The 22,063-nt window shown below is 47.0% G+C and overlaps 1 protein-coding gene and 1 non-coding gene across 3 annotated transcripts in view; both read right to left on the bottom strand.

Moving 5' to 3' along the window:
* The window catches only part of St8sia2 (ST8 alpha-N-acetyl-neuraminide alpha-2,8-sialyltransferase 2), a 69,998-nt gene extending 48,248 nt beyond the window's left edge, over positions 1-21,750 (bottom strand). For both annotated transcript variants that reach the window (XM_027408149.2, XM_027408150.2), the window contains exon 1: positions 21,653-21,750. In XM_027408149.2, the coding sequence (XP_027263950.1) occupies positions 21,653-21,750 (98 nt within the window). The remainder of the gene's footprint in view (positions 1-21,652) is intronic.
* Positions 1,581-1,709, bottom strand: LOC113834928. Its single transcript, XR_003483956.1, has one exon. It is a non-coding gene; the product is annotated as a small nucleolar RNA U109 (small nucleolar RNA).
* Positions 21,751-22,063: the final 313 nt, after the last annotated feature.

The raw sequence follows: 22,063 nt of genomic DNA, 5'->3' as shown, positions 1-22,063 counted from the left end.
GTTCTCTGTTTGTCCTATTCTAATCTGCCTTGTTTCTATTCAAAGATTTCTTGTAGGACCAACCTTGCAATTGCATTTCTCAGTCATTATCTGTCTTAGTTTGCATTTTATTGCTGTGATAAACACCATGAACAAAGGTGACTTGGGGAGAAAAGTGATTATTTGGCTCACAGTTTATAATCCCCTATGAAGGAAGTCAGGGCAGGCACTCAAGGCAGGAACCTGGAGGTAGGAACTGAAGCAGAAGCCATGGAGGAGTGCTGCTTACAGGCTTGCTCCCTGTGGCTTGCTCTGCCTGCTTTCATACACAACCCAGAGCCACCTGCCTGGGGGTGGTACCACCCACAGTGGGCAGGGCTCTCCCACATCAATCATCAATCAAGAAAATGCCCCCACAGACACTGATAGAGACATCTCAATTGAGGTTCCTCTTCCCAGGTGACTCCAACTTGTGTCAAGTTGACAAAAACTGACCAGTATGTTATCTTACTCAGCTTCCAGCAGTACTTGCCAGTGGCAGCTTCTTCTCTCTTCTAGGATAGAACATTGTGGATTTTCTGGGTATAGTCCTTACTCCCTGTCATCCATGGGCACACCCTGGAGGAATCTTGCTATCAGGAAGAAACATGAAGCATTATTGTAAATAAAGGGATACTTTAGAGTTCACAGGACTCTTTGTCAGTCCTTCTGGCTCAGAGATGCAATATTTTAAATTGTTTCCTTTTTAATACCTACAGGTTCTATCCACAATGGCATAAAATCCCTCCTTGATACATTCAGTGCTCAGGCAGATGGTGTCCAAACTCTTAAAATTTCAATTTTTCTTTATATTCACCTCAAGCAGATTTTGCTTAGAATAACCTATCATTTTTCTACAAAATTTAGACTTATAACATTTTCAAATCCCAAACATTGTTAAAAGAGTGTGTATGTGTGCATATTCTCCCCTTCAGACTAAGTGGTCTCCTTTCCATTACCGAAGTTTACACCCCAAGAGCCACGTCTTTGTTTTTGCAGGTGACAGTTCTTGCCCTGCTTGGCCATGCAGACAAAACGCTGCCTAGAAGGACATGAAGGTTCCAAGAGCCATTAATAATAGCCCTGGTTTCACATGTGGAGTCTTACCACATGACCACATGCCAGACACAGTACCAGAAATGTGGCACATTCACTTTCTTATTTCTTACTGTTTTACAGATAGCATGTCCAAAACTCAAAGGGGCTTCAGGATTTGCCCATGATCACCCAGTAAATAAGCCCAAAATATGAGGTCACGATGTCACCCGAGTGAGGCCAGATTTCATGTGTCTGTGAGAAGATGCCTTGTTCCTCCCCTTCATTGGCTGCAGGTAGGAATCGAGTGTGCAGTCACAGGTGTGCAAGCAAACTTAGAGGAAGAAAAAAAAAAAAAACCAGTAGTGGGATAGCTGAGCAGACAGTTCAGGAAAGTATTCAAGTTAGACTTCCTTCTTGCATCACACTGATCAGGTAAAGTGTGGTCCAGACATTGAAAGCTATTCTTGGAAGCCGTTATTGCCAGTCCTTCCACTGCCTTAACCTTGGCTGTCATTCCTCTCTTCTATTGTAGAAGAGGCATACTACTGCAGAACCCTAACTGGAGAGTTGGCAGCCCTGAAAACTCATTTCATTCATGTCATAGGGTGTGGATAAATCCATGCTCTTTAAAGAGGAGCAGAACGCCCGTCTGTCATGCCACACTTTGCTCCCAAACCTGCCTGGCGGTGACTTGAAAGGCCTCCATGTTCAACCAGGCTTTCTTCTTTTTCTTTTGTTCCTTTCTTGATGGCCTTGCATTCAGACGCAGCAGCGTCCCTATTAACGTTAGCTGCTGCCTTTTCATGACAGAATTTCTAGAGGACACCTGGGTAGGGAAGACTTTGAAGGTGCTTTTCTTCTGGGTGTTTGATGTGTTTCCTTCTGACCCTGCCTGGTCCTAGGACAATGGCCATTCCTTTTCCCCCTCCAGTAACACTGGTCACCACTCAGGAAGTCTCACTGTTAGATGTTAAGAGGTACAGTGGGACCATTGGATAGGGGCCTGGAGCTCTAACTCCCCATTGGTTCTGCTCTTACAACCCTGAATCTTTCTTAGTCTTGATAGCCTCTTTGTGAGTCAGGTTTTGTAGGTTTCAAATAGAAGCCCATGTGAATGTTTGTTGCAATGTTATTGAAGGTGATGGCCACTGTCCTTCAGAATAGAATAAACCAGCTATTGCTTGCTGAGCTTAAGAAGTTTCTTGGGACAGCTTCTTTTCCATAGTGCAATCCACTAAGTTACCATCAGAAGCCATGAAGGAAGGAAAAGATAGAGTTAGCCATAGCAGGACCATGTTTCCTAATGCTCTGTGGCTTTCTTAGATGTGGAGCTGGGGTCTATCCAAAGGGAAGAGCTGCTGGAGATTACTTTTGTACATTTTCTTTTCTTTACATAGGAGACACATCTGAATGTCACATGCCCATAGTTCACAGGATTGTGCAGGACAGAAACATTGTGTAGAGAGGCCTGGTCCCTCCTTGAGTAGCTACAAACTGGTCACAAACCAAGTGTAATGGCTGGTGCTATCAACTCAGAGAATCTAGAATGACCTGGGTGAAGGGCCTTTGGTTGTGCCTGTGTGGGGCTGTCTAGATTAACTGAAGTAGGAAGACCTCTGCACGGTGAGTGCTATCATTCCCTAACTGGGATTCTGGACTGTCTAAATAGAGACAGGGGACTGAGTAGAAGTTTGTATTATTGCTCTCCTTTGACTACTGGGGTAATCAAACAGTGATCGGCTGCCTGAGACTCCTGCAGCCTTGATTTCCCAGTCATGGTAGACAACGGTACCTTCAACTGTGAGCCCAAACAAACTCCTCCCTGGAGTTGCTTTTGTCAAGGGAGCTAAATATACCCTTACCTTTTGAAGTTGCTTTTTGTAAGAGTGTTTTATCACAGCAAAAGCAAAGCAAACCCAAACAATATCCAGTGATTGAGATCCAAGGAGAGAGCAGGAGGCAGGATTTGAACTCTGCTGTTTAAAAGACTCCAAATGGTCAGAACCTGAACTAAGTTAAAGCTGAGAGTCAGTATAAGATCACACTGAGAAGATATCAGAGGGTGAGACTAAGTAACCAATGTTCCTGGTCACTGTACTTCACTCCAAACAGATGCTAAAACTCATTAAATAGAGCAAAAGAAAATGAAAAGCCACATTGGGAAGGACGTGGTGTGCACTGGAACTGGGCTGTCCCTCTGACCATCATGACTCCTGGTGCCTCCTCCATGGAGTTCTGGCTCTTCGCTTTGGATGCTTCCAGCACATTCTGGCAGGAAGTTCAGGCTGGAAGGCTGTTTTCTGTTTTAAACACCCACACCAAGAGTGACCAAGATGTAATGAACACATATACCTTTGCATGACCACTTGACCGTATCACACTGCAACTGGGTGGAGTTTTTAGCACTGTTTTCTTGGGTAGATTCTGTGCTCTTTGGAGATATCTGGTCACAACAGTGCTTTCTACAGATGAAGGGAAGAGGGACAGAAACTCCTACTTCTTGGCTGGATGGGGATGTAGGGGGATGGGTAGGAAGGTGGGACCCTGCCTGTTTTCTCAACAAAAGTACTTTTGATATGATAATGTGAAAGTAAGAAGGTTAAAAAAAAACAAACCCACAAGCAGGGTGTTGGTGGCGCACGCCTTTAATCCCAGCACTCGGGAGGCAGAGGCAGGCGGATCTCTGTGAGTTCGAGGCCAGCCTGGTCTTCAGAGTGAGTGCCAGGATAGGATCCAAAAGCTACACAGGGAAATTCTGTATTGAAAAAACCAAAAAAAAAAAAAAAAAAAAAAACCCAAACCCCACAAATTCCCAAATCAACCAGCCAACAACCAACCAACCAACCAACCAACCAGCCAACCAACCAGTCAGCCAGCCAACCAACCAGCCATCCATCCAGCCATCCAGCCATCCAGCCATCCATCCAGCCATCCATCCAGCCAAACAACCAACCAGCCAGTCAGCCAACCAGCCAGTTAGCCAACCAAACAAACAACCTCATAGCCAACCTAGCAACCCACCAACCAACCAACCAACCAGCCAGCCAGCCAGCCAGCCAGCCAGCCAGCCAACCAACCACACCAACCAACAAAAAACCTCACAAGCTTGGTGTGATTCCTAGTGCCACCTTTAATAGAGAATGCAAAGCTACATTTTTTCCCATTCCTTGAAATATTATTATTACTCTTCTGAGAAGAAATTATAGTCAAGTTTCTCTGTTTTACTTTCTTTTTGTCCTGATTAGCATGAATTCCATATAACTGAGTACCTATATGACAGACACTGGGGTAGGCTCTGTGGTCTCGGTGAGCATACAGGTATAGAGTGTCCAGTTTCAAGGTACTTAGAACTCATTTAGTGATGAGATGTATGTGCACAAGCACTCTTAAGCAAACATCCTCCTGGCCCTAGGCATGGAGCTGTAATTACCTACCCATGCCTTGGTGCTATGGAGAGCACACATAAGAAGTAGGAAAAGAGGGCCACCTCAGTTAAGTGTGTGTTTTCCAGGATCCCAGAGTTCTCCTGCCTCCCATTGCCTGGTAGGAGTGCTAGGGTTGCAGCCTCTCATTGCCAAGCTTCCTGTGACACTAGTTTCGTTCTGTTCCTATGAGAAGCACCATGACCAAATGCAACATAGAGGAGGAAAGGGTTTATTTGACCTACACTTCTGGGACACAGTCCATCACTGAAGGAAGTCAGGGCAAGAACTCAAGCAGGAACTTGAAGTAGAAACCATGGGGGAATGGAGGAATGCTACTTGCTGGTTAACTTTCTGGCTCACTCACAGGCTCATGCTTAGTTAGCTTTGTTGTTGTTGTTGTTAACACAGTCTAGGATCAAGTGTTCAAGAATGATGTGAGTGACAGTGGGCCTGGTCTTCCTATATTAATTAACAATCAATACCACCTCCTCCACCTCCCCCCAGACATGCCCATATGATTTAATTAGCCCACATGCTAATATGATCTAAAAACAATTCCTTGATCAAGGCTTTCCTTTCAGATCAAGACTTTCCACTCAGGTGACCCTAGGCTCTGTCAAGTTGACAACTGAATCTAAGTAGGACATCTGAGTTCTGAGGATTTGAACTCAGGTCCTTACACTTGCCTGGCAAGGGCTTTACTCACTGAGCTATCTCCTCAGAATGGCTTCTTTGGAAATACACTTTTTTTTTTTTTTTTTTTTTTTTTTTTTTACTTGTAGAATATTTCCCATCTTCTGTCTCCTGCTTTCTCCTTCCTTTTCAGATATCTGGCAAGGCTAGTCTGTTGTCTGTAGACTCATTCCATACCACCATTCTAAGCAAAGTGGTCTCTCAAAGTCACCAGGCTTGATGATGCCCAAGCCCAAGGGCCCTTAGCACCCTCATCTTTAAAAGGTACACATACTGGCAGCATGCTTCCCTTGTTCTCTTATCCTCTCCTCACCTCATTGGCTACCCTTTCCCATGGCCCCTGCCACCTGCCTTCTGCTCTGACCCTCCAGGTGAAGCCAAAGGCTAAGGCTTATTTCTCGAGCCTTTGCTGCTACAGAGGTTCATCGACACTAATGGCTTTCATCACCACCTCATGCAAAATTGTTTTAGTCTCATCCCTGACTGTTCTTCAAAACATAAACCAATCAGCTCCTGGTTCTTACCACTTAGGGAACCGTGGACAAGTCATTCACATCTTATAGTTGTTGCACCTATACTAATAATAAGGAGGTGGCCTCTTATGTCCGTCTTTGCTGTCATAACTGGTGAACTGACTTTTTTGTTTTGCTTTTCTGGCTATTCACAGGTGTCATTGCACTTTGTTCCAGTTTACCCATCTTCACTCCCACACAGATGAATACCTCTGTCTCAAATGATAAGGTATGAAACCAACCCCACCCAAGCGTCATACAGAAGAACAGCTTCCTTTCTCCATGCCTGAGCCACCCCAGGCTCAGTCATTCCTCAAGGCATTACTGACAGTCCCCAGGGAAACTGGAGAGCTATCAGCTTTGTGTGTGTGTGTGTGTGTGTGTGTGTGTGTGTGTGTGTGTGTGTGTGTGCGCGTGTGCGTGCGCGCGCGCCATTCTCTAACCCTTCTTGTCTTTGCATGGAAACCACCCTGGGGTAGACCCTCCAGGCTGCTGCTCCCATTGGTAATGTGGATGGTCCTCTCAGCTCCTTTGGTCTCCTGTACTCTAGTAAACTGCTCCTTGCAGGCAGTTCAGAGCACTTCAGGAGTCCATGGTGGTTCCCTTTACTTTGAGAATCTTTTGAAACATCGGATCCTGTGCCTGTCATTTGAAGGGGTTCATGGAGCACCTAAAATCTACTGCAGATTCCCTAGGGCTTTCAGCTCCTCAACTTAAGCCAAAGACATCTCACTTTTCCCAAATCCAATTGTCTTTTGAAAATTATTTGTTTATTTTAACACCAAGGCATTCGCCACCAAGGTCAGGGGTTACAACTAGACTGATGGCACACCACAGGCATGGCCCTTTGTCAGCAATGATTAGTTTTCCTGATCTCCAAATGGAGAAAGGCTTTCCCAATCACCAAATTTAGCTTTGTGTAGTGGGAGCTTTTCTGCATCTGCTACACACACTCATGTACTTTTCTGCAATGTGGTATGGTGACCATTATTTATCAAGAACACCAATCCTACTGTAATATATTTTTTTTCCTAGTGATACTGAATAGTGGGGCGAATATGAGGTGATGGACTTGTAAATCTTCGAAGATGTTTCTCTGAGATAAAAAGGGGTCACATGCAATAGTTGGCAGGGTGCAGACACTGAAGCCAGTTTGACTTTCTTTTCCCTTACATGGCCCTCCCCAAGCATTCTACCCTCCACCTTTCCATGTGGAGCAGGTAGGAAGTAAAAATAGATGAGAATCTACTTACTACACAATTCCAGCCTTCAGGGTAAAACATTTAGAAGCACAACAAAGGACCTAGCTGTCTCCAGTGCGTCTAAACCCTGTTCCAGGGAAAGTCTCTGTGTAGTCACCCAATCCTGAAGATCCAGAACTAGGGGAGACCCATGACTTTATCTAGTCAGTGTCATACAGATAAGGAAACAGAGGCCCCGAGAAGCAAGGGCCTGCCACCAAGGCTGCCTGCAAGTCTACAACCAGAATCCAGAACTCTAGTGGCTCCCATCAGACACATGCTTCTCTATCACACAAAAATTGCTCGACCAAAGCCGGGCGTTGGTGGCGCACACCTTTAATTCCAGCACTTGGGAGACAGAGACAAGTGGATCTCTGTGAGTTGGAGGCCAGCCTGGTCTATAGAGAGAGTTCTAGGACAACCTCCAAAGCTACAGAGAAACCCTGTCTCAAAAAAAAAATTGTTCAACCAGACCACAGTTTCTTAGAGCCCCTCATCTGGGCTGTGTCCACCTCTGCATGCGCTAGCCTCTAGCGCAGAACTTTTAAGTACCTGGTGCAGTGCATCGGGTGCACAGTACACACTCCATTGTGTGATGATGTCACAAAGCTTGTGGAACTGGCACAGAAAGCAGGTCCTGGGGAGATTACCTGACACTTGACACTTTCCTTCAGGAATAATATGAGTGCCCTGTGAGGTTGCTGTGTGCATGCCTGATCAGAAATAGATTCTTTTCCCCAGAAGGCAGGCTTGGGGTACATTGTCCTCACTGGTTTCTCTGAGACACTGCATTTGAGAAATAGTCACCGAACATTTACAGAGCCATGTGCTGGGTACACAGAGATGAACTAGCACAGACATGGATTCCTTCCCTCGAGGAAAACAATCTAGTGGGAGATGATAGAATAAAAAAGAACCAGAATAAAAATAGACCACCCTTCATGCAGATGGAGTGAGGCTAATCCCTGCCTGCTTCTAAGAAAATAAAAACAACACTGCACAATGAGACTTGGATGAAGACTTAAAAAAAAAAATTAAAATCCAGCACATTTTATTCTATTTTATCTCAATGGATCTCAACTTACAAATATCTGAGCTTCAAAAGGTGAGATTAGATACCATTAAGCCAGCCTGGCCAGCACTGATTTAAAACCCTCTTCTATGCCTCGAGATTGAGGAGGTTGTGGACCTCTGTTAACCTTGTTATCAGCTGGATCTCAGCCTGCCAGGAGACAGCAGGCCCGATTCCCAATTCTGACCACATCCTTCCAATCTTCTGGTTTCTGTATATGACGGCTGTGTGGAACCATGAAGCAGCCAGTTAGGAATACTAACTTCAACTGTGGGCTGATCTTTCTTCACGGGATTGGGAGCAGGTAGGTTTACTATATTAATAAAACAGAATTCAACATCTGTATTAGTTAGCTTTGTTGTATTTTGAGCAAAATACCTAACAAAGAAAGAAGGAAAGATTTATTTTGTTCACACTCCTGGAGGGTTCTGTCCACCTGCTGGCCCAGGTGCTTATGCAAAACATCATGGCAGTGCGAGCATGAGGTGAAAAGCCTCTTCACTTGAGGGTGGACAGGAAGCAAGAGTGAGGAAGGGACTAAGTACTGGGTAGAGCCTTCAAAGGCATGTGCCAGGGGCCTACTTTCTCCAGGTAGACTTTACCTCCTAAGGTTTCTTGTACCTCCCCCAAATAGTGCCACCAGCCGAGGACCACAGAATTAAGACACCCCTGTTGGGGGCATCTCATGTTCAAATGATAACTGTGGGTTTCATATTAGATGGCTGCAAAACTCCATGCAATACCTTGCAGGTTTCCTCTTCACTAACAATAGAAAGAAGTGTTTAAAGGATCCCAGAGTGTATTTGACAGGGCCTTTCTGGTCCTCCCTCGGGGAATTAGCTCCCTCTCCATTCTTTCTCTGCCTTCCCTGTTCTTTCCTGGGTTTTCCAAGCAAGCACATGTTCTCTAGCATGTAAGGAGCTGGAAGGCCAACACAACACAGATCTAGAACAGTCCTATCTCTTGGTAAGTTACTGTGTAGCAGCCATGAAAAATATCACACAATAGACATGAAGTGGTACCCAAGAGAGGAAGGGCATCTCGGAAAGAATGTGAGCTGGTGTTGGCCTGATAGCATTGCAGAGACAGGGAGGTCCTCTTGGACCTAATTCATCCTGACCTTCCTCTTATCCAGAGGGTACTGCCCTGGAGGATGATGGTGGTTGGAGCTTGCATGAGTGTGTCCATGAGCACACACACACACACACACACACACACACACACACACACACACACACTATTTAAATCACCCATATGACTGTTTCCTGGAGGAGTCTTCCACTGGGTATTAGGCAATTCCTCAAGTACAGTAAATGGATCATTTCTGTAACAAGACATCTTTCTGGAGTATTAACTCCGTATAGATGTTCCTAAAGGAGTTGTTTTGGCTTTGCTACCTTTGGGGTGGAGAATGCCATGGGGAAGAAATCAGACTGGCACATAAAACATCAACCACAACATTTTCTGGTCTACCCTCATGTATATTGCTAACTCAACTTTATTGACTCAACACTTGTCTTTAAATTGACTGACTTAAAAACTTAAATGAATTTATCACAAAAGACATCTTTACATCACTACCATAAATAGAATACCAATATCCCTTGCCCTAAATTGAAGGTAATAGCAAGAATAAATACAATTAAATTCTTGGCTGCCGTCCTGCTTAGGGGCTCTCTTTATCAGGAAGAGCAGATGGGTTTTAAAAGGCTCCCCTATACTTAGCCTCCATCATCCCTAGAGGCCTCCCCTCTCCATTCCTGACAGTGCTGTTTGGAATTGGACTACAGGCTGGGCAGGCCACCAAATCTGCTGAGGAACCCCCAGACCTCTGGAGGAACTATTATTCCATGTGCCAACTGTGAAGCAATGCCATTTGAATGATCACAGCCAACCAGCTCACTAGAGGGCTCAGTGGAGCTGAGGAGTGCTTTGCTGTCTAGCTTCTCCAGAATTTCCCATCTGGTGCTGCAGGCCTAGGTCAAGGCTGTGTCTAGACACACTGGAGCCTCTTTAGACACCTAAGTCAGGTCAACCTTGGGCAAAGATTCTTCCTAGCTTTACCTCATGGCTCAGGAACACAGCCCACTAGACTGAAAAATCCCAGGCCCCTTTTCTGGCTTTACGAAGCAATTATTGTACTTGGGTTTCAGTTACCTGTCCATCAAATTGCTCTTGCAATGTGTGTGTGTGTGTGTGTGTGTGTGTGTGGTGTGTTCACAATAGCACACCCATGGAGGTCAGAGGACAATCCCGGGGCATTTGTCTTCACTTTCAACCTTATTTGAGCTGGTCATTTTGTTGTTTGCCAATGCATACCCCAGCCTGTGTGTTTCTGGAGATTCTCTTATATCTATCTCCCATCTCCTTATGGCCGAATTGAGATTAGAGATGTGTGCTATTGCACCTAGCTTTACATGGGTCCTGGGGATTCAAACCCAGGTCCTTGTGCTGGTGTGATAAGCACTTTGCCCACTGAGCCTTTTCCCCAGTACCTCTTGCAGTGTTTTTATAACAAATTCGTGAACTACATCAGCTCTTCATATACACATGGGCATCCCACTTGTGCCTGCAACAAGTTACTTTTTTTTTTTTTTTTTTTTTTTTTTTTTTTTTTTTTTTTTTTTACATCCATTGGAGAGTCACTCTTGGGCAACCTGTTTTGGGCAGAGATACATAGACAAAATTCTCCATGGTGAGTAGGTCCAGGGTCACTACAGAAGGCAGAGAGAGCAGTTAAACCCATGTTTGCTTTAGTGACAGGGACATGTCTGCAGAAATGCATCATTAAGCGATGTTGTGTGAATGCTACCAAGTGTTCTTGTAAACAGGGATGGTGCAGCCTTCTATGCTGACTGTATTCTATGGCCTATTGCTCCTAGAACCAAACAGCATGCTTCTATATGGTGTCCTACAGACAAGTGCACACAATGGTATGCATTTGCTTATCCAAACATAGGAAAGGCACATTATTTTTCAGCTCTATTGCAATCTTAGGGAGCCACTTTGGCATATGCAGTTTGGGGTTGAGCAGAACATCACTATGTGGTGTGTGACTATGTCACCACTATTGGGTTTTGTGTGCACATTGTCTGGGGCCTTACACAGGCATAGACTTAGCAGACCTGAGGTTCAGATGATGTCTGGAGTTGATGGTCTAAAGATCACACTTGGAGTAAAGAGACTCTAGCCCAGTGTCTCTCAATTCCTGGCTCTCGGAGGGCCTAGCAATGACAGGATCTCCTGGAACTTGTCCAAGATTAAAATTCTCAGGTCTTAGGATGTCTGAGTGGGGCTCAGCAATCTGGACAAGCCTTTGAGGATGTTCTTTCAAGCTTGAGGGCCGTTTTATGGACTTCATACCTTCCAGAAGCCATATCAACTGCATATCCCCATTTTCTTGCAGGTACTGTATGGTATGAGCCTGATAGGAAAGGGACCAGGGGACTCCAGTTTTCCTAGTCTTGTAGTTGCCAAACCAGAAGATCAGAGGTTTGAGGCTCTTGTCTAGTTAACTTTTGAGCCAAGGAGTGGGGGTGGCAATTTCAAGACTAACCCCCTGCAGAAGATAGAGCAAGGGAGAGAAGGAAGGGTGTTGGGAGGGGTCTGAGCAGCCTTGGCCTCCCAACATCTGCCACCATTGCACTGTGTTTTCCATGAACTTGAGTGTTTATGAGACCCCAGGGACCTCCTCCACTGAATTTAGACAGGCAGGCAAGCCAGCAAGTATTTACACAATGGCCCCACAGAAAAGCACGAGCTTGTACTTCCCATAGTCCCAAATCCCAGGTGTTAGGGATTTGGGGCACATTCAGCAAGTCTATCCAAGCACACTCATGATACAGTGGAGTCATGCATTTTCTAGTTCCCTGTTTCTGCTACTCTCTCTCCCCCATTATTGCCTCCCTCCTATGCTTCTTGGCATCATAGTACTTTCTAAATGAAATAATACCCTCATTGATGTTGCTTTGTTAAAACCACACCGTGATCTTAAAATAAACCAACACGCCTGAGCACTTGCCAGGCATTCTTTCATTTGTGTGTGTGTGTGTGTGTGTATTTTCAAAAATTGTAGTAAAACACGTGCAACATCTACCATTTTAAACTTGTTTAAATGTTCTGTTCAGTGGTGTTTAGTTCAATTTCCAATTGCTGTGCAATCATCACCACCATCCCTCTATAGAACTCTTTGCATCTTGAAAAACAGAAACTTTACATTCATTAAATAGTAACTCCTTATCTCCCCACCCCACCCCCATCCTCTGTCGATAGTGACAACCACCATTCTACTGAGAATCTGGCTGGTTCAGGAAGCTCCCATAGGAGGAATCAAGCACTGGCTGTCTTTTTGAGACTGCATTATTTCACTTAGTTTAATGGCATCAAGGCTCATCTATGTCAAATGGAGCACGTGTTGGAAGTTTCTCCATTTTTAAGGCTGAGTAGTGTTTCATTATATATATGAAACACATTTTGGTTATCCAGTCATCTGTCAATGGACATGAGCTGCTCCTGTCTTTCCCTACTGTGACTGACGCTTCTGCAAACAGTGGTATTATTGTACGGCCATCTGTTTGAATCTCGGCTTTTGATTTTTATAAAGTTTTGGGTGATTTTATTTCTTTTTTTATGTGTATAAGTGTTTTACTTGCATAGATGTCTGGGTACCACATGTGTGTTAACCCTTAGAGGTCAGAAGAGGGAGTCAGACCCTCTAGAACTGGAATTGGAGATGGCTATAAGCTGCCATGTGGGTGCTGGGACTCGAACCTGGGTCTTCTGGAAGAACAGCCAGTGCTCTCAGCCACTGAGCCATCTCACCAACCCCTCTGTTTTGTTTTATGTATACCCATAAGTGAAATTGCTAGATTGGATGGCATGGAATCTGAGCTAGCGTTTTGGGAGGGACTGTCCTATTGCTTTCCATAGTGGCTGCAGCACTTTATGTCCTATTGTTTGTAGTTTGCATAGCCATGAGGAGACTGCGGCTTAGGAAACTGAGGTTCAGAAAAGGGGACGTTCGCTTGAGATCACATAGGTAGTAAGTGTTTTGCCAGAGGCTAGCATTTCCACCACCCAGTAATAGCTCCTTGTTGGTACAAAGGTGGAACTTGGTGTCCTGTGTTCTGGGCAGTGAGTATAGCCAGTGAGAACACAGTGCAGAAATAAAGTTCTGGGTGGCATCAGGAAAAGATTTATATGAAGAACCAAGTCCTTGGTCTGTGGGGTCAGAGCCACAGCTGACAGCATGGGTAAGGTTGTGGAAAGGGCTGTAAGCCATGGCTGTTTCCACAGCCATCCAGGATCTTGTTGGGAGGCCTTCTGTAAGCATGTCCAGACACAGACATCATCATTGCAGTTACTCTCACCCCTCTTTTTGCTTCTCAGAAATAAACCTTTTGCTTAGGGCATTAGCTTGGATACCTTGAGTAGCTCATTTAAAGTCAAGTCCTAGGAATGTACGTAGAGGGCCTTTGTGACCTACAGAAACATCAAGCCAAAGCCACCTGCCCAGGCATGCTCACACTCTCCAGACACCATATGCCTTTGCCTCCATTATTTAAACCATCCTGGCACATAGCATGACGAAGGTACAAGTTAGCTGAGAGATCTTTCCCCTGAGTGAGACTAACACTCTTAGCCTAGAAACTAGAGATTAGGAAACCTAACACCAAGCGCTCAGGTATAACTGAGCAGAGTCCAGGTGTATCTGCCCTTTCTTCAGCCTTGGCTGAACTGCCAGACCCCAGCAATCCCACCACTGTGCTAGACTACAGATAGTCCGTGAGTCTCTCCTACAGACTCAGAAGTTTCCAGTATCTTCTTACAAACCCGCAGTGTGGCACAGAAAATAGAACAGAGTAGAGGAGGTCCAATGCAAGACTAGAAGGGTAGTATAAAAATCTTCAGTACCAAAAAGTACCTAGGAGCCGTGAACCTAGACCAGGGCCAGAAAAATGCAGCTCCTCTTTTACTTGCTGTGTGGTCACAGAAAGTCTCGGGACCTCTGAGCCTTTGTAACTTATCTGCAGGTGGGCAAACAGTGTAACTGGGGTACTTAGTGAGGCCATCACAGTGAGCTCTCAGAGGTATCAGGCCCTGGAAATGGGGCTCTCTGGGATGAGCCACCTCCTTGCTGAAACCCATCCTATCCACCCCTCCCCTAGCAAACACCTCTCAGAGCCATGCTGATGGAAGCTGCTTGGGGCAGAAGGCTGCTGGAGGGGAGGCAGAGGCAATGGCATTTGAAGCTACCCCCACCCCATTCTGTATGGATCTTTCCAGCTGACATGGCCCACTATGTCCTTGCACACCACCCTGCTAGCTTCCTCCAGCCTTGCTGTGTCTGCATAGCCCTCTCTCACACAGACCTTGCTGTTTTGTTGATTACTTACTCCCTTGGAGATAAGAGTATGCCAATTCCTTACTGGGTGCCACTTAATGCATCACTTTTGCATAGTTCTTGTCCTCTGGGGCCTGGGTTCAGCTCTCACTTCTGCACTTTACTAGCTGTGTGACTCCGGATGAATCATTTGGCGACTCTGTGACTCAGTTTCCTCACCTGTGCAATGGGCGCAATAATGCTATCAACCCTATCTGATTGCTATGAGGTTTAGAGGTGTTATTCGGTGTCCAGCACCCACAGAATGACTTTGTTGTTACTATCTACTGTACCTTTCCCCTGAAGAAAAGAACTGTGTGTGGAGGGAGGCTGTGCCTTCCAGTGTGGTTCCCGCCATGAACCTGAGGAACCAGATACCAGAATATAAGGTTTTAAAAGCTGGCAACATTAAAAATAAAAATAAAAACAAATAAAAATAAAAATAAAAACAACAAAACAAAACACAAACAAACAAAAAACTGTGGTTGGCAGGCATTGGTTTCCAACCTGTTTGGTCAGAGAAGAGGATTACTGGGCTGCCCACTAAGACAGGAGAGCAGTGTCTCAGGATATAGAAGCAATGAAGGCTGGTAACTGGAAACTGCCTGACTGTTCTGGATACATTGTGCTTTTTCTTTCTTTTTCCCCCCTTTTGCTTCCTTTGTCCTTTCTGCACATTAGCATGTGGGGAACCATTGTTGTGTTTGTGGGGGGGGGTCATCTGGATGGCCAAGCTATGGATTAAGAAGGTACAGGAACAGAAATTGCACCCTGAAGCTTGGGTGTGGGGAGCGGCTGGGGAGTAGAGCAGAATATCGGGTTCCTTCTACAATAGCAAGCAAGCACCGCTGGGAAATCCCCTTGACAGAGTGGAGAGCCTCCCTCTTGCAATGCAGATTTACAACTCACACAGCAAGCAAGGCGTGATGCAGGATTTTCCAGGGAAACAAATCAGCTCCCCCAAGTGCTCGCAAGTGTGTCAGGAGGAACACAGCTGCCTGTGTGTAGTGCAGACGCGCTCTGTTCTGCTCTCCTAGGCTGAAGCCCTTCTCTCCATGCTACTGTGAAGTAGGTGACAGCTGAAGCTGAGCAAATTCAGGGACAAACAGGTCCCGTCAGGACACTGGACAGCCTCCTGGCTGGGTGATGAATTGCGGGCAACTGGGGAGAATTTAAAACCAGCCCAGCTGCCACCTAAGAGAGTGACTAATCTCAACACTTAGGGACGAGACTAGCACAGCAGAGATAGCAAGCAAGACCCAGACTGGCAGGAAGGCAGCCACTGGGGACATCACCCTGGCAGACCTCTAGGGAGGGACCTGTCTCCATTATCCCCTCCCCCCAAAAAAAAGTAGACAGCCACAGGCACCGGCCCATTGGGGTGTGGAGTTCCTGCTATCCTGCCATCTGCCTGTCTGACTCAGTTTTGCTCCAGGCAGCTGTGAGATGTGATCCTCCTGAGCTTATCTAGATCCGTGCAGCATCTCCAGCCTTGGCGGGTCATCACAATCCCCTGGTTTGACAGTGTTTTAAAAATAAAAGCATCGCTTTCAAGTACCCATAAAGAACATTTGGAGATAGTATAGATGGGAGGGACCTTGCATTCCTATGTGGGCTATGTCCCAAAGATGTCCCTTTCAGTGTCCCTCCTAGGCTGTACCCTTCATGCTGCACATGGCAGAAATGCCATGACTTCCTCATCAAGTGGGAGTGTTTAACTGTTAGTTGAGCAGTGGGGATCTTTTGAGACAGAGAGACTAGGACCTGACTTTGCTAAACCCTAAGCCCGAGTTTGCTTATTCAAAATATATTTCATGAGCTTCATTGTCTACCAGGTAATTCCAGCTTGGGGCCCTGGGCCGTAAGCACTCCAGGATAGCTATGAATACAGCTCACTACAAACTAGTAAACTAACTTAAGACATCATGGCTTTAAAAAAATGATTTGTTTTGGTAACTCGATCAAGTGGTTCTTAAGGGTGAACTTGTAGGTGGCATTGTCATTTTGCAATGTCAAAAGTTCGGGCATTCCTGGACCATATACTTTCAGAAGGAGCAGAGATGGAGGATAAATAAAATGTAATTGTGAACTTTGTCTTCATAGGGTGCTGGCATGATGGGATACTCAAAGTGCATACGTGATAAGCAACTAAGGAAGCGTGTGTGGGGGTGGGGGGGGCTGGGAATGTGATACAAAGGTGGCAATGGCAGAGCAGTGAGGAGAAAGGGCTTGGGCAGGGTCAGGGAGAGCAGGAAGGTTAGTGTGTATCAGAAGTCCCAGAAAGGAGGATTGCCAAGTGCAACGGCACAGAAATGGGCAATCATGGAACAATGCAGAATATTGTAAACAATATAGAATGGAACAGGGAGAACCGTGGAAGGATGAAAGAGAGGCTATGGAAACGTTATAGCCACTTCTGTGCATTCCCTACTTAAAGAAGTGAGAACCTTTCTAGAATCCCACTCTTCATGTCAAGTATCTATAATGTTCACTTTTCACCATTCCCAGTTTGTAAAATCTAAATAGTTTTAAAACCTAGCAACTCTGTACTACAAGGGGAAAGAGGCCTTGAGCATTGAATTGGTTTCCAAGACGGATATCTATTTACAATTTAAATTTGATGCTAGAACAGTTGGCATCAAGGGCTCAGAGCAAGGGAGTTAAAATCAGAATGTCTTTCTCTTCTATTTTATCTTTTAATTGTGTTTATGCTTGGGCAAACTATACTAGGATGGAGGAGGAAAAAAAAATGAACCCCTCCCCCAACAAAAAGAAGGACCACCTTGAATAAACACAAACTCTTCTCACAGAGTGAAGGAAGGCCATGTTCTTCCACACCCACCCAGACTCCTCCTCTAAGAAGTATATTTCACCTTGCCTTTCCTGGATGCTCACAGATCCAGTCGCAGTGATGAGCAGAGCTAACCCCTCCTCCTCTGTTACTTTCCCAGACATGATTTGATATTTAATATGGTACTAGGACCCTGGCATAATGTACTAGATGGCATCAATTCTGACCACTCAGATATCCATCCTAACACATCAGTGCCAGAGATGGATGGGTTGCTAAATATCTTCACAATCACCCTTGTTCTGGATGCCTGGATACAAGCACCCAAAGTCTGATTCAGTTGCCCTGGGGGCCTAGCTTGCAAGAGAATGAGAGAGCTATCGCCTCTAGAAGATTTAGCCCACAGTCTGCCTGACCTCTGACCTATGTAGTTGTAGGGTCAAGTACTAAATGTTTCATTACTATCAAATTGACTCACAGCTTCAGTTTCCTTCCTGATGAACTAGGGATAGCATCAGTCCCCACTGGAGTTGGCTAGAGTGATGGGTCAGTGAACTGATGCTTCAAGGTAGTCATCATGCCTGGTACACAGAGCTCAATGAACAGAGTTGTTTTTAGTGCCACTGGTTGCTTGCCATTGGGGTAAGACAAGGATAGAATATGTTAATGTCTTAGACAACTAAGAATAGCTCTCAGCTCACAACAAGTACTCTGTTCATGCTAACCATTATTATCATTCCCTTAGTGCCACAACTGGGATTGTTAGGATCACCAGCTACTCATTTATCTTCTAAACAGAGTTCTATAGGGCTCTTATGATCATGATGGCTGTCTGGTGACTAGAGTATTGGATGGCAAAGGTGGAGATCTGTATGAGGCTGCCTTAAATGGAAGCAACCAGGGTATGACTTAGATATCTGTTATTACATCAAACTAAGCATAACTCATAACACAGGGAACTGTTATTACAGGAGGAGCCCTTTGTGGCCCAAGGACCTCTGAGTGCCTCCTTGCCCTAGGATGTTTCATTCCTACCTGTGCCAGACTGGGGAAATTCATACTTCCTGAATGACTTCTGTGGGCCAGTTGTGAAGACAATGTGGTACACATGACAACCAAGGTCCACACACATTCATAGGTGTTACACCCAAGACTAAAGCCCAGGTGATAAGCAGAATGACGCAGTTTACCTGGTAGGTGTGCCAAAGCTGCAGCCCACAGGAGCCATGCAAACCAAAGAGATTATGAATGTGTTCCAACACAAAGTTGTAAATTTATTTAAAATATCGTTAAGTTTTTATTCTGAAATTTCTTTTGGTAACTAGATAGCACATTGTGGACTTTGCAGATGATAATGTTACGTCATGTCACAATATCTAAAGGTGGAACATGCCTGATACAGCTCGGGCCAACTGATGCTAAAGCTCAGGAGGTGCCCAGGGGGTGGGTACGTGGCTGCTTCACCAAAGCTTCATCCACTTGCTGACTCAGAACTTGAGTGTGACCCTTGGTCTCAGGCAAGCCTTCTTGGGTGCTTTGTAGAGACTTTGTCTTCTTACCTGTTTTCCTTTCTTGTTCAGTCCCAGCTGAATGAGAACAAGAGAGTCAAGAATGGGACTTTGAAGAGAATCACTCAGAAAAAGAGATGTCTCTCAGACAAAGCCTCTAAAAGAGAGTTTTACCCCTGGCCAGAGCATATATAATGCTTGGGGTTGGTCAGGACCACAGAGGCCACCAACCTAAAATCTCATTTTCTAAGAAAGAACCAAAGGCTTTGGAAAAACAGGTCTCTAGGCTGTGTGTGTGTGTGTGTGTGTGTGTGTGTGTGTGTGTGTGTGTGTGTGGTTTTCTTGCTTCTTTCACTGTCCATTCCTTAATTCTTGGAAAACCTATCCCTAAAGTGACTATCTTGCTTGCTTGACCACTAGATCTCAGCATCCTACTGTCTACTGCCTTCCAAAATCAGCCCCCTTTCTTTTTGAGAGGACTATGGTTCTCTCTTGTGGGTAATGTGTTATCATTTCTAGCCCCGGTCGCAAAGGGCTGATACAAAAGCACTGTGGTCCTGAATAGGATCCGGGGCCATCCTGAAAAGCACAGGGCAAGGGAGACATCCCTACCCAGATAGGTCATTTACCCACATCAAACCCTTGTGGTCACATCTGAGTTGGTTCCAAGGATTAGTGACTGTGTTAAGAGCTCACTCCTTAGCTGAAAGATGGGCAAGTGGGTTTCCCATCCTCCCTGCCCCACATTGTTCTTTTCCTCTCAGTGCATGGCAAATGCAATGAACCTCCCTCCACCCCCGGATTAAACATAGATGGGGTTGGCTGCAAATGGAACCAGGCTATTGATACCAACCATGTGGCATAGATAGTACAGACCTAAGGTGACTACATCAAACTAGGAGAAAGTAGTGATGCCTGACCACACTAAACATCAGCCCAAACACCAGAGTCCTCAGGGAAGGTGCTACAGGGGATGTCAATGTGGGCTAGGTGACAGTTTTCCTCCTCTAAGATCAGTCCAGGAAAGAAAAGGAAGTAGGGATCCCCAAGTGAAACATGTCACAGAGGATATGCTCACAGCACTGAGCCCTGAGTTTTCAATACACACTCTATATGTAAATGCCCCTCTGGAAACTCCTGATTGCCTGCTGGAAGAATTTGACTGTGGTAAGTGGAGGCTTCAAAATGCCTTTGGCAGGAAAGGGAGACACTGTGTAACTGATCTTCTCATTACATTTTAAAAATTAAAAGTCCTTGGCAAATAGAAAATACTCAGTGAAAAGTTCAGCAAATTGATGAGCAAGGATGTTTGCTCATGGAAATTTCGGCACATGTTTTTATAACAGAACAAGTGGGCATCGGGGGGTCCTTCCTTTTCTCATTGTCAAAGGTCACCCGGTCTGGGCCAGGCAGAAACCCGGGAGGGCAGACGATCCATCTTCCATCACCCCAGACCAATTTCTGTTGCTACTGGTGGTTCTCTGACCACATACTAGGAGCACAGCTATGGGAAAGTAGCCTGTTTCTGTCTGTGTATAGGAACTGGCGGCATGTAGTGTATTAACTGAAGATTTGTGAAAGTTTTCGGAGTTCCTGGGGAAACCGAGGATGAGAAGAAAGATACAAAGAGGCTTTTGAAGCATAATGGGCTCCATAGAATGAATTGTGGGTTACAGACCGGGACAGTGTCAGGTGTCAGAGCGAAAGCAATGAGCAGGAAGAGACACCTGCTTGCAGGTTAGGGTCCCTAGGGCTTCAGTATCTTGGATTCTGGATGCTCTCTGTTTTAGAGGGGCCGACAGCACGGCGCATCCTCTGTTTTTGTGGATAATGAAGTTGGACAAAGGAGGGGCGCGCGCAGCACTCCGGGACGCTTGTGTGCTTGGTTCCTCACAAATCCCACAGAGGATCGGATTCGCCCCCTGCTCTCTCTGAGACCTCAACCTTTTCCTGAGGCCACCTCAGCGCCCTGCTGCCTACACGTCCACCACGCTTTGGAGGCTCCGGACAGGGGTCGGGCTCCGTGTGCATAAGTCTGTAGGGCCAGGCGCCAGCCTCAGCCCAGGGGGCAGCCTGATGGTGGGTCCCGCTCCTTCAGAGAGCGCATTCCAAGAAGTCCCGAACCAGGAGCAGCGGTCCCGCCCACCTCTGAAGAGATGGGGACCAGCTGAGATCGCGCGCTCGCTCCTGGGGACCCTGCAACCCACTGGGCGGCGTTGGAGACTTTCCGCAAGGTCTCCAGCTCTCTGCGCCTGTTGTGGGCGCACAGCAACCCAGGGTCGCCTGGGGCGTCTCAGGGTTGGCTGAACATTCAAAGCCAGAGGAGAGTCCGGGTCCTCAGCCCTGCGCGCCACACCTTGAGCAATGCCACCCCCACGCCGGGATCCTGGGCTGGCCCGCGGGAGGCGTGGGTGCGTACCGGTGTGTGTAGAGCACATTTGCCTTCCCCGGAGCCAGTGCGGAGTGTACCTCACTCAGCTCCCGCCAGGGGATTCCCCTCCCCCAGCTCAGAGATCCCCGCGCGCCCCCTGCCCACTTTGCCAAGGCGAGAAAGCGGCCGAGCCGGAGACAAAGAAACTCCTGCCTCCCTCCACTCTCCGTCCTTCTACCCGCCCGAGACACTCCCCGGCGCCCTCCCTCGACCCCGGCGACACCGCGCGCGCACACGCCAGGGGAAGGGACCTGAGGGACAGGGTTCAGGGTGGGCGAGTCCGCTTTCCCCACACCGCGCTGCTAGAGCTGCCCGTGCACCCCGCCCGGGGACACCCCTCAGCAGCCGCGCCCCCATCATCCACTCCCCAAAGCGTCCCGGGCCCCTGGCACTGCCATCCCTAGTCCAAACCGCCAGCACCATCCCTCCAGCGGAGCGACAGGGGGGCGCGGCGCACACAAAGCTGATGGGGAGCGCGGAGCCCGCGGGGAGGAAGAGATCCCTCCGGGGCTCGCGGCCCGGGCCCGGGGCGGCTATTTACCCGATTTCTTCTTCGATCTCCGAGATGTCTGCGAAGATGAGGAAGACCACAAGCAGCGTGAGCGCGGCCAGCATCCAGCTCCGGAACTGCAGCTGCATGGTGGGGTCGGCGCCCTCCGGGACCCGCGCGCGGGCCGGGGCGAGGAGCTGGGGCTGGAGGAGCCTCCGCGCTCCACGCGCAGCGGGGCACACACCCTGCGCTCTGGGCGAGTCCGGGCCGGCGGCGGCCGAGGCGACAGTGGCAGCGACAGACCGGGGTTGCTCAGGCGCGGCGAGCCCGCTCGCTCTCTCTCTCCCCGCTCCTGCCCGCCCCTCCCCTCTCCTCCCTCCTCCTCTTCTCCCCTCCCTTCCCCCCGCCCCGCACCGGGCTCCCGGCGCAGTTTGACAGCTTTGCTCCGCGCCTCGCCTGGCC

The sequence above is a fragment of the Cricetulus griseus genome, chromosome 3 (assembly GCF_003668045.3).
Source record: "Cricetulus griseus strain 17A/GY chromosome 3, alternate assembly CriGri-PICRH-1.0, whole genome shotgun sequence".
NCBI classification, from domain to species: Eukaryota; Metazoa; Chordata; class Mammalia; order Rodentia; family Cricetidae; genus Cricetulus; species Cricetulus griseus.
The sequence above is the reverse complement of the archived record's forward strand: the minus strand, read 5'-3'. Positions and strand labels throughout refer to the sequence as shown.